Raw genomic sequence first — 12,016 nt, 5'->3', positions numbered from 1 at the left:
AGCGGGACTCCATCTCAAAAAAAAAAAAAAAAAGAAATATACACTTTCATTTAATTTGGATCTCTTCTATATTCAAGGTCTTTAACAGAAATAGTGAAGTCTTTCCACAGTTCCTGCAAATCCATTTTTAACATTTAAATCTTTCTGTTTAACCAGCTAAAACTCTAGGCAATAAAATATCTCAATGGAACCTGAAAGTGCAGAGTTACTTAAATGTCTGAGAAATGTTTCATGAGAGAAATATATTGTCAGTATATGGACTAAGGTGATTGATTCTTTTTTTGTAATCTATTTCTATAGATAATTTTGAAGATAAAATTATCTATTTAATCTGCCAGGATTAAGGGTTTTCACTTACAATCAGACCATTAGTATATGTTATACAGGGAAGTAAGGCTTCAAGTTTTTAGTCCCACATCTGTAGAGGTCACTCACTGCTTGGTTGCAGCTACAATATAACTGCTCATTGTAAGTGATAAAAGGATATTCAGATGTTTGTAGCCAATTGTTCTGTAAAAACTTAGTGGAGGCCGGGCATCCTGACCAACACAGTGAAACCCCGTCTCTACTAAAAATACAAAAAATTAGCTGGGCGTGGCGGCATTTGCCTGTAGTCCCAGCTACTCAGGAGGCTGAGGCAGGAAAATCACTTGAACCCGGGAGGTGGAGGTTGCAGTGAGCTGAGGTCGAGCCACTGTACTCCAGCCTGGGCGACACAGTGAGACTCTATCTAAAAAAAGAAAAACAAAAAAACTTAGTGGAGATCTCAACTCAAGCAAGGGGACAAAAAATGAAATTTTAAAAATAAAACACACTTTAAATCAATGATACGGGCCCAAGTGGTGACTAGCAGTGTAAAATCTCATTTACATCAAACTGTACTTTTAAACATTTGAGGCATTTTTCATACTCATTCATACTCATTCACAACAATCCTCTCAGGTAGATATTGTAACCCCCATTTTAGAGATTAAGAACAGGCTTTGAGGTTTTAAGTACTTTGTGCAAAATCGCACAGGTGATTATTTTCAGATTAAGTTATAGAGTGTGGTTTCCACAAAACTTCATGGCCAAAAATCATGTACAGATGCATGAGAAATGGTAAAGTTACTAAAAGGATTAGAAAAGCACCCAAGGGAAAAATGGAAGTCAACTGTAATAAAATTAGATAGCTACATAATATATACTACTATGTTCATTAAAATGTATAATATAGCCCAAGTGTGAGCAAAGACTAGATACCTTATTTAAGGAAAAATATGTATTCCAGAAAAGTTCTCTAGACACCTTATGTAAGGAAAAATATGTATTCCAGAAAAGATCTCTGTAAAGCAAATAATCGTTAAGTGAAGTTCATTTCACTGATTTCCATTTAAAAATAAAGGGCATATTGGCCAAGCGTGGTGGCTCACGCCTGTAATCCCAGCATTTTAGGAGACTGTGGGGGGTGGATCACTTGAAGTCAGGAGTTCGAGAGTAGCCTGTCCAATGTGATGAAACCCTGTCTCTACTAAAAATACAAAAAATTAGCCAGGCGTGGTGGTGCACACCTGTAATCCCAGCTACTCGAGAGGCTGAGGCAGGAGAATCGTTTGAACCCAGGAGGTGGAGGTTGCAGTGAGAGGAGATCGCACCATTGCACTCCAGCCTGAGTTACAGAGTGAGACTCCATTTCAAAAAAAAAGAGAGAGAGAGAGAAATTGAAATCTGGATAAATGTTGGCATCATTTCTAAAGGTGATGTTAAACACTCTCCTTAGTAAAAGGTTATGCAAAGACCTGGACAGGGGAAGTCTATAGGGCTTTTCCTTATTTCCTACCTAGGACAAAGCTTCTTACTGCCCCTGTTGGCCCATCCTAGGTTCCTGGGCCCATCTTGGCTGAGCCTTCATCAGGTTTGCTTTGGTCCAGATGACCCTCTCTGGTCTGTTGTTGCCGACCAGATCCAGGACTTGTCACTTACCTCCAAACCACTCTCCTCTGAGTCCCTGAACACCTATCTCCTTTACCATGTGTTTTTGTGCTACTTTGGCCTAATCCATGGAAATGGACTTCCTTCCATCTAGGTTCCAACTTTCAAGTTTGTATTTGTCATCATGGCACTGTCTCAGTCACCTTCCAGAAGCTGTTCCCTAAGTCCCAATCCAGTAGCTTTATGCTTAGTAACTGAGTTCTGTTTGCCTGTTGGGAGTCTTGGTGATGAACATTTCTGAAAGTTTTACTGAGACTGTGGTTCCCCCTTGAATACAGCCTTCCCTTCCCAGCTGCATTCTGGTGTGTCTAGGAGTGGGGAGGGGCTGTCTTCCATGTCCTTTTACTGTCCAAGCACTGATGTCCTGAGGTAGATCCTCCTCCCACTCCTTTCTTGCCTTCCCTGGGCAGGGAGTAGAACATCCTATCTCACACCCAAGTCCCAGTTAGTTGTATTGGGAAGGTAAGTAATAACAGCTAGGATGACCTGTTATCCCCTTCACACACATCAGTGGCTTATTCTCTTAGCTAATGCTTGATTTCTTCCCATCCCTTACACACAGACGAATCATAACTGAGATAGGGAAATCAAAAATCACTGGGCGTGGTGGCTCATGCCCATAATCTCAGCACTTTGGGAGGCCAAGGTGGGAGGATCACTTGAGCCCAGGAGTTCATTACCAGCCTGGCAACGAAATGAAACCCTGTCTCTACAAAAAAAAAAATTTAAAAATTAGCCAGGTGTACTGGCATGTGCCTGTAGTCCCAACTACTCAGTAGGGTGAAGCAGGAGGATCGCTTGAGCCCAGGAGGTCAAGGCTGCAGTGAGCCATGATCATACCACTGCACTACGGCCTGGGCAATGAAATGAGACTCCATTTCAAAAAAAAAAAAAAAAAAAGGCCGGGCGCGGTGGCTCACGCCTGTAATCCCAGCACTTTGGGAGGCCGAGGCGGGCGGATCACAAGGTCAGGAGATCGAGACCACAGTGAAACCCCGTCTCTACTAAAAATACAAAAAAAAAAAAAAAAAAAAAAAAAAAAAAATTAGCCGGGCGCGGTGGCGGGCGCCTGTAGTCCCAGCTACTCAGGAGGCTGAGGCAGGAGAATGGCGTAAACCCAGGAGGCGGAGCTTGCAGTGAGCCGAGATCGCGCCACTGCACTCCAGCCTGGGCGACAGAGCGAGACTCCGTCTCAAAAAAAAAAAAAAAAAAAAAATCATGCCTTACGAGGAAAAGACTGGTGATTCCTACTAGCATCCTGCACAGGTCCATGTCTTCAGAGATGAGGCTTTTCTGTTCATTTCCTGAGGTTTCTCAGCTTACTTTCCCCCTACTTAAAATAAAAAGAACAAAAACAGGCTGGCTATATGGTATAGTTGTTAAAAGCTCAAACTAGAAAACGGGTTCAAATCTTGGCTCTATCATTTATTAGTCCCTTGACATTGGGCAAATCCCTAGCAGTTCTATCTTTTGTGAAATGGTAATAAGGTTATTTTGCAAAAAATAAGATGATACCTGAACAGTGCTGAAGATACGGGAGGCACACAGTACATTGTGATAATTATTAGTATTGCACTTTCTAAACTGAAAACTAAAGAACCCCCAAACTGGAAGAAATCTTTCTATGATAATTTGCTGTAAAGTTAAAGGCTGTTTGTACTAACCTGATATTTTTCTGAATCCCCACATTCAAGAACTGGGAATTCTGGATATTCATACTTTTGTTTAGAAACAGCAAATATTAATTCGTGGACAATGTGGAGAATCCAGTTTGAACCTATCAGAAAAATCAGAGAATAAAAACTCATTACGGAGTCTTGATGTAACAAAAGCACGTTATTTTAGCATATACATGATAAAAATTAAAATCTACAACCATTCCCTGATGTGTATATTTAGTTCTTCTGTGTTTGAAATAACTTGGGCTATGGAAAGCAATGGTTTGATGGAAAACAGCATTTACCTATAATTAGTATAAAATTCAACTTATTTCTCAGATGTCTCCTTTAATAAGGGACAATGCTTCATTTTGAATCTAGAATATGTTTCTTATAGAACAATGTTATGTTATAGAAAGTTTATTATAAGTTATTTATATTATTTTACATTAAATTAATACATATTTTCTACAGGAATCTATATTTTGATTTTAGGAAAACACAGCATCAGTTAAGAAAAAAACATTTTAAATGAGGTTGGCTTTAATAAACAACAGTAAAAGGAATCAAAAGGAAATGGTAAAAAGCAGGATAATTTAGATTCTTCAAGTTTTATTTTCCATTGATGAAAGATCTTTGTAAAAGTGATTGCAGAAACTGACGGAGCAGTATTTGATCCTGAAAAATAATTTGTAACATGGAAATCATCATGTAAAGTACAGAAGTGACTGTGCTTTTGTCCAGCCAAAAATCAAGACAAAATCACTGCTACTGTCACTGCTCCTTGCCAACTGGACTTTCCCACATTCATGCAACTCCCTTCCAGGCCCATCAACCATCCCCTTCTGCTCTCCATCCTCCATAATGGCCTTTCTGCACAGAGCTCTTCCTTCAGACACTGGGGTTTTTTAATCTAGCAATTCTATCTACTGATTATATAACCTGCGTACTTAACCACGGTGGCCCTCCTCCTCACTGACCCTCAGTCAGATTCCTGCAATGAGGAACCGCTTTCGTCCCACCTTTGTCTCACACCCTCCCCAACCTACTCACTATGAGAAGTGTGCTTGTAGGAGATGACTTGTTATTTACCGCACTTTGGATAAGATGCTAGCACGATGTCATCATGTCTGGCTTCGAATGTGTCCAGCGCTTGGAAAGTTTCTGAGGTGCACATGGTGATGGGGTAAGGAATCCCCTGATAGGTGAAAAATAAGCGAGAAAGTGCAGTTTCTTTAGATTTTTCTAAAGCTTCATCAATGTACTCAATAAATTTGGATTTATCAGCCATGGTAGCTCCCTGCAAATGAGCCTGCTCTGTGGCTGTCCAGGGGGAGTGATTGCTTTTAATGGAGTTGGGCAGGGGCTGGAATAAAGGGCTCCTCCCAGGCACATGAAAAAGAAATCATTTAATTCTCATCCACCCTCCCTCAACTTTTGCATATCCTCCTGGCAAAAGCTAAACCACAGGTGCAAAACAGGCTGATGATCAGGGAATATTACCCCACGGGTTGATTACATAACCATTTAGGCAATCTGCCCAGTGAAAGTAAGAATGGGATATCCTAATAGAAGAAAATATATATTAAATATCTAACAAATAGGTATTGAATCAGGCACGCAATTTTTCTATTAGAAATTCACAGAATGAAATCTCAGTTATCTCCTGGGTTGATACATTTTTACACATATCTTATGTGGTGTGAAAGGAAGCAATGGGATTGTGAGGTAATTTGGTGGGGTGGAAAAGAGACCAAATTTGGGGGCAGTTTCGGGCACTCTCATTTACTGGCTCAATAGATTTACAAGTCTAAAGACCTGAGTTCGAACCTTGACTCTACCATTTACTAGTTGTGTTACTCTGAGCTAATGATAATATATCTCTAAAAGTTTATGTAAAATTGTTAACAGTGGAAATGTATCTGAGTTATCCCATATGGGTCTGCAGCAACCTCAATTCTTGCCTCCTCAGAAGGAAGAACTGACTGAGGGTATAAGGCAGAAAAAGAGACTGATGCAAGTTTCAGAGCAGGAGTGGAAGTTTACTAAAAGCTTTAGAGCAGGAAAGAAAGGAAGGTACACTTAGAAGAGACTCAAGTGGGTGACTTGAAGAGCAAGTGCAATGTTTAACCTTGATGCTAGGCCTTCACAGGCTGGCCCACTTCCGGCATCTCACACCCCTTTCCCATGATTCTTCCCTTAGAGTGGGCTGCCCTCCTTACCCTCGGGAGGTAAGCCTGTGCAGTGTGTTTAGGAAGCTGTACCCATGCCCATCTGAGGCTTTCTTCCCTTTTCTAGTGTAGCGCCCCCAGAAGGTCAGACTATGTCATTGTGTCTCTTAATGTGCATGCTGGGGAAGTTGCTTCTCCCTGCCCCATTTCCTAGGATAGAGTCTTTCTGTAGCAGTCTTTTTCTTTTGGGTAAGTTGGCTCATACTTCCCATCTCCCAGCAGCTTGGTGTGGCCCTGTGGCTAAAACAGGAAGTTGATGGCTCTCCAATCTTCTTTAGTCCCTTCCCCATACCTGGAAGGCAGATACTGTGTTGGCAAGTCAGATTTGCTAATTCGGAGGAAAGCAGCACTGAGGAAATCTGGCTCACCAGATGGCCTTGAGAAACAGAGCCACCCTCCCACGACTCACACTGTATAACAGGCCTCCTTCTGACCTGTATGTGAAAGAGCATAATTGTTCATCTTGTTTGAGCCACTGAATTATTGGAGTCTCAACAATTACAATTATAATTACTCAAAAGTTATAGCAGTTTAGCCTATATCCTATCTGGTACATTTTCTGGGTCAAAATTTACGTTTTGGCCTCTTGATAAGTCAAATATCTATAAACATAGACTATATATTTCTTCTTATTTCTCTCCCATTCTCTTCCCCACATCTTTCTTCTTACCCTTCTTCCATTTTTCTAACGTAATTTTTTTCACTGTATTTACCTTTCTCTTAACCAATGTTAACCAGTTAAGAAGATGACTTCTAGTTATGCTTAGTTACCTGGCTGTACCATCATTCATATATCAGTTAAAAGGATAGCTAACATTATTGAGTACTTGCATGTACCACATCCCCTTCCAAATTGCTAAGATTACAGGAATAATTTGATGTAATTTCCTAACAGCCTTATGAAACGGGTGTTGCTTTGCTACCTTTTGCAGTTAGGTTAATTGGGGCCACAGGGGCTAAGTGACTTCTAGAGGACAAGAGGTGAGGGTTGGTGGGAGAAAAAGCAGGTTTTAATCGGAGAGCCAGCAAACAGAGAAGATGGTGAACTAGTGTTCTAAAGTACCACCTTAAATTTTAAAATTGACCATAGGTTTTTAAAGGGGGAAATGCGTGGCAGACATGTGGGAGTGGTACAGGATGCAGGGTCTGTATGTCTTGTTTCAATGGCTATCTTGGGTAATTGCCTGTTTGGAGGTCTGGTTGGCATTATCTTGATTTCAGCCCAATGGTAGTGGAGAAAATGTTGTGACTCCCCTTAAGCACGAGGATTCTGCAGTTGGGGCTCTGCATCTGGTTTATTTCAAGATTAGCTTCTGGAATTTTTTAACCAAGAAAACAATTAGATAAACATGCATTGCCAGAGGAGAATGTCTAGAGAGGGAGGGAATGAAGGGGTAAGAGGGCAGGAAAAGAAAGTGAGTGATTAAAAAATATTTTAAAAGCTCCTGGTTACAGTTGCAGAGTCAGGCTTTGGAGGGGCTAGGATCGGAACACAGGCAGGACAGCTAAGTTCAGGCAGAAAGACACAATGAGATCTCAGAGGGCACAGGTTTAATTCTTAGTGCCAGTGATTTCTTTGGTGCTTCTTTACCTGCTATGAGAAACAAGGTCATGGGAATTTTTCACTGCAAAAAAAAAAAAAAAAAAAAAAAAATCTTATTTTCTGCGGAGAGAGATTTTTATGACCACAAGGGCAATAAATATCCTGGGTTCCAGTGACACAGGATGGCACATCCCCGCCTAGGCCCGGCTTGGCCTGGTGCCTCAGCCTGCCTGTGTTACAGCTCATTCAGTCCCCTGTCTACTCAGGCCCATGGCTCCAGGGCTGGCCCAGCCTGGCTGCTGCTTTCCATTGTGTGGGGTGGCTGCAGGCACGAGCAGCAGGTGGAGGGCCACAGTGTTACAGCCTTTTTTGTACCCACATTTGAAGGATCCCAAGTTCTCGTCCTGCATCCAAGAAGAATGAGGTTATGCTGTAAACTGAAGAGTGAGAAGGGCAAAGAAGAGTTTTATTGAGCAACGGAACAGCTCTCAGTAGAGAGGGGACTCGAAGAGGGTGGTCCACCGCCCTAAGGCAGGTAGTCCTTCTTAGCCTGAAGGTGGGTACAAAAAAAGCTGTAATACTGTATCCCCCGCCCTCCACTGGTGTAAGGCAGCCACCCCACATGAAGGAAGGAGTGGCAGGGCCAGGCCAGCCCAGGAGCAGCAGGCTGGAGTGGGACAATGGGACTAAAAGAGCTGTTCGCATGCTATAACACTCCCTCTGGGGGTTGGGGTTGCTGACATCCCTGTTTGGGTGTCACCATGTTCCCATCATCCAGACACCATTGCCCAAGGTGGAAGCAGGTTGTGGCATGGCTGGCCCAGCTGCGGGCTGAGTGTGGATCCCGCCGCAAGCACTGGATCTGGGTGGGAGCGCAAGCGAAGTGCAGCTGGGTGGGCTGGGTGCCTCCTGCAGTGGGCCCACGGCCTGGGCAGGGGTGTTGCCAGTCTTAGAGGTTTCTGGCTGGCTAAGCAGCCAAGAAAAAACCTGCATCACTAAAACATTTTATTTAATAACAGCATTTTGGGACAAACACTATATTCTCTCTCTCTCTCTCTCTCTCTCTCTCTCTCTCTCTGTGTGTGTGTGCGTGTATATCAATTGTAAGATGCATTCCTATTTCTGAAATGTAAACATATGGAAACAAGTACATATTGGAACTGAGGAAATTCTCTATGTCAACAGAAAGTGAGAGGCAGATGGTGGATGTGTGAGAGTAGTTTTTTATCTCCATTTTACAGAGGGAAAAGAACTGATCAGAGAGGGTTCCTAGCTAGGCACTGGTGTTTCATTATGTAGGTGAATATTTATTTTTTAAAGAAGCAGTATGTGAAAAGGTAAAATCAGAATATCTGAATATCTTAGTATTTTTATATGTCTATACATCACTCCCACTTGAAGGCCTTCTTGCCTTACATAATAATGCGATATTAGCTGTAGTTGTGAAGGTGTATTTAAGATTTTCCCTCCCCAAAAAAGAAGAGAGGAGCAGGACTGAACTCCTTGCCAATCTGCTTAGTGAGATTATCCTTACATTACAAAGAGTCTGTTTCCCTCTGGTCAGGTAGAATTTAAGACGTTGATTCAAACATGGTTGTTGTTGGCTTGCTTCTTAGTGGGTAAAACACTTAAAAAGACAATGGGCTGGATCTTGTTCCGACACTAATGCCTGTAATTATAGGAGGATTTAGGAGGCTCTTCGGGATTGGTAATGTGAACTCTGATTCTTAGTTTGCCTAGGCTTAGGTCAACCTGTTAACCTTAGAATTCTACATACTCAACACTTAGTTGTCTGGAAAGCATAATGGAGGGAAATAGCATGAATAAATATAGAATAACCTGTATCGTGTGATATATTTGTACTGTCATACCTATGAGTGCCGGTGGGTCTCATGTTATATGAAGTCCTAGCTTCCTATTCAGCTCCTTGAGTCTTACCCATATTGGAGATAAATTACTGCTGACCTGTCAAGCTTTGCCAGCTGTGGCCTGGCTCATGCCCCAGAGGCAGCTGCGTGGGAGGCTTATTTAAAGTTTCTTTCCAGCTGGGTGTGGTGGCTCATGCCTGTAATACCAGCACTTCAGGAGGCTGAGGCAGTCAGACTGCTTGAGCTCAGGAGTTTGAGACCAGCCTGGCCAACATGGTGAAACTCTGTCTCTACTTAAAAAAAAAAAAAAAAATTAGCCAAGTGTGGTGGTGCATGCCTGTAGTCCCAACTACCTGGGAGGTCGAGGCATGAGAATCACTTGAACCCGGGAGGCAGGGTGTTGTAGTGAGCTGAGATTGTGCCACTGCAATCCAGCCTGGGTAATAGAGTGAGACTCCGTCTCAAAAAATAATAATAATAAAATAAAGTTTATTTCCTTGGCATTAAAGACACCATGCCCTTTTACCTTCTTTTCCTTTGTTTTTTCCAGTTTATAGACATATACAAAAGAAGAAGAAGAAGAAGAAGAAGAAGAAGAAGAAGAAGAAGAAGAAGAAGAAGAAGAAGAAGAAGAAGAAGAAGAAGAAGGAGGAGGAGGAGGAGGAGGAGGAGGAGGAGGAGGAGGAGGAGGAGGAGGAGGAGGAAGAGGAGGAGGAGGAGGAGGAGAAGAAGAAGAAAGAGAAAATGTGAAAAGAAATGTCTAGGCTTTAAGGTGAAGATGGGAGAATGTACAGCAAACCTAGTACATATTCGTTAAAGTGGAGGTCGCTAAGGCCATTACAGAAGACTGGGATTTTAGCTTGCTTCTGTGCTTTGGAGAGAACTATCACATCTTTCTTGTCATTTGCATTCCTCTGTCAGAATTAGTAAACCAGGCTAGGACCAGGAAGGCACTGTCGCTAAAGGACCCTTGGTAAAAGTTTCTACTGGAGTCTACACTTTTCCTGCTCTAAACCTTGTGGCCAAAATGTGTCTTATCTCAAAATGTGTTTGTGAAATCTATAGTGGGGTTCAGAGTGTATAAGAAATATTTATGGAGATGTCAAGCTTTGTGCAATACCGTTATTAGTTTATATATATTTTCCCGCAGAAATCATAACATTTTTATACAATTATTTCAGTCTTTCTTACAATTTCTGTTTTTTTTTTTGTGAAGGCAATTTTATAACTATAATTGATGTAGTTGAATATCCAGTGGTTAGTTCTCATCCACATTGACTCTCTGTAGATTTTTTTTTCCAAGATAAAGCCTTTCTCTGTCACCCAGGCTGGAGTGCAGTGGTGTGATCTTGGCTAATTTTTTGTATTTTTAGTAGAGATGGGGTTTCACCATACAGGCCAAGCTGGTCTTGAACTCCTGACCTCAGGTGATCTGCCTGTCTTGGCTTCCCAAAGTGCTGGAGTTACAGGCATGAGCCACCATGCCTGATCGACTGTCTATAGATTTTTGAAAGTGGTAACAGGTACATAGGTAATTAAAGTACGGAGCTTATTTGGTGAATCTTCATCCTCATTACATCCTCTGGACAACTGCAAGTGGATACGGTACGGGACATTCCTTATTCCTTTGGCAAATACAACTTTATTGAGCCTGGTATCAATGCACACATCTGGAGTTCCCATCTCCTTCATGGCAAAATTTCCGGATCTCTTTGAGTGTCTGAGGGACATACTTCTTGAAGCCCACTCCATACACGCGCTTGTGAATGTTGGTGTATTCTTGGGTCATCACATCATTGATGGCAGAACGGTCCATTTTCTTCTTGCCACTGTTCTTTGCAGGAGCCACTCTGCCAGGCCCAAGTTGGTAAAGCTTGTTATCATTTCTTTAAGCTTTTTTCCCCTCTTGTCTTTTTTCAGTCTGAACCATTCCAACGCCCTTTTCTTTTCTTCTTTCTCCTTCCTTCCTTCCTACCTTCCTTCCTTCCTTCCTTCCTTCCTTCCTTCCTTCCTTCCTTCCTTCCTTCCTTCCTTCCTTCCTTCCTTCCTTCCTTCCTTCCTTCCTTCCTTTTTTTGAGATGGAGTCTCATTCTGTCACCCAGGCTGGAGTGCAGTGGTGAGACCTTGGCTCACTGTAACCTCTGCCTCCTGGGTTCAAGCAATTCTCCTGCCTCAGCCTTGCAAATAGCTGGGATTACCGGCGTGCTCCACCTCACCCAGCTAATTTTTGTATTTTTAGTAGAGATGGGGTTTCTCCTTGTTGGCCAGGCTGGTCTCCAACTCCTGACCTCAGGTGATCTGCCCGCCTTGGCCTCCCAAAGTGCTGAGATTACAGATGTGAGCCACTGCACCCAGCCCCAATGGCTTTTTCATCTTACTTTGTCATCCTGGTGCTCTTAACACTGATATTCTGGTACTTCAAACCAATGTAGTGGAGCCTTGCTATAGGGTCTGAAAGTTTTTGTTCTCCCTAAATTCATATGTTGAAATCCCCAGTGATGGCATTAGGAGGCAGGGCCTTTGGGAAGTGATTAGGTCATGAGGGCTTTGCCCTCATGAATGGTATTAGTGTCCTTTTATTTATTTATTTATTTTGAGATGGAGTCTCACTATGTCGTCCAGGCTGCAACTTCTGCCTCCTGAGTTCAAGCAATTCTCCTGCCTCAGCCTCCTGCATAGCTGGGACTACAGGTGTGTGCCACCACGCCCAGCTAATTTTTATGGTTTTAGTAGAGATGGGGTTTC

General features: G+C 42.4%; 2 protein-coding genes across 4 annotated transcripts in view; one reads left to right on the top strand and one right to left on the bottom strand.

Annotated features, from left to right (window-relative positions):
* NDUFAF7 (NADH:ubiquinone oxidoreductase complex assembly factor 7) overlaps positions 1 to 12,016 on the top strand; it is a 172,458-nt gene that overhangs the window by 107,783 nt on the left and 52,659 nt on the right. The gene's annotated exons all lie outside the window — the stretch shown is intronic.
* Positions 1 to 12,016, bottom strand: part of SULT6B1 (sulfotransferase family 6B member 1) — a 31,498-nt gene that overhangs the window by 17,011 nt on the left and 2,471 nt on the right. Inside the window, exons 2-3 of one of the 2 annotated variants that reach the window (XM_045369491.2) lie at positions 4,722 to 4,827; positions 3,636 to 3,748 (exon numbers count right to left, since the gene is read on the bottom strand). In XM_045369491.2, coding sequence (XP_045225426.1) covers positions 3,636 to 3,748; positions 4,722 to 4,827 — 219 coding nt within the window. Of the gene's footprint in view, positions 1 to 3,635; positions 3,749 to 4,721; positions 5,010 to 12,016 lie in introns of those variants that run through there. The other variant, XM_005576122.5, reaches the window with a different exon arrangement.

Source organism: Macaca fascicularis, chromosome 13, assembly GCF_037993035.2.
Source record: "Macaca fascicularis isolate 582-1 chromosome 13, T2T-MFA8v1.1".
Lineage (NCBI taxonomy): Eukaryota > Metazoa > Chordata > Mammalia > Primates > Cercopithecidae > Macaca > Macaca fascicularis.
This window is presented reverse-complemented; position numbering and strand designations above follow the sequence as displayed.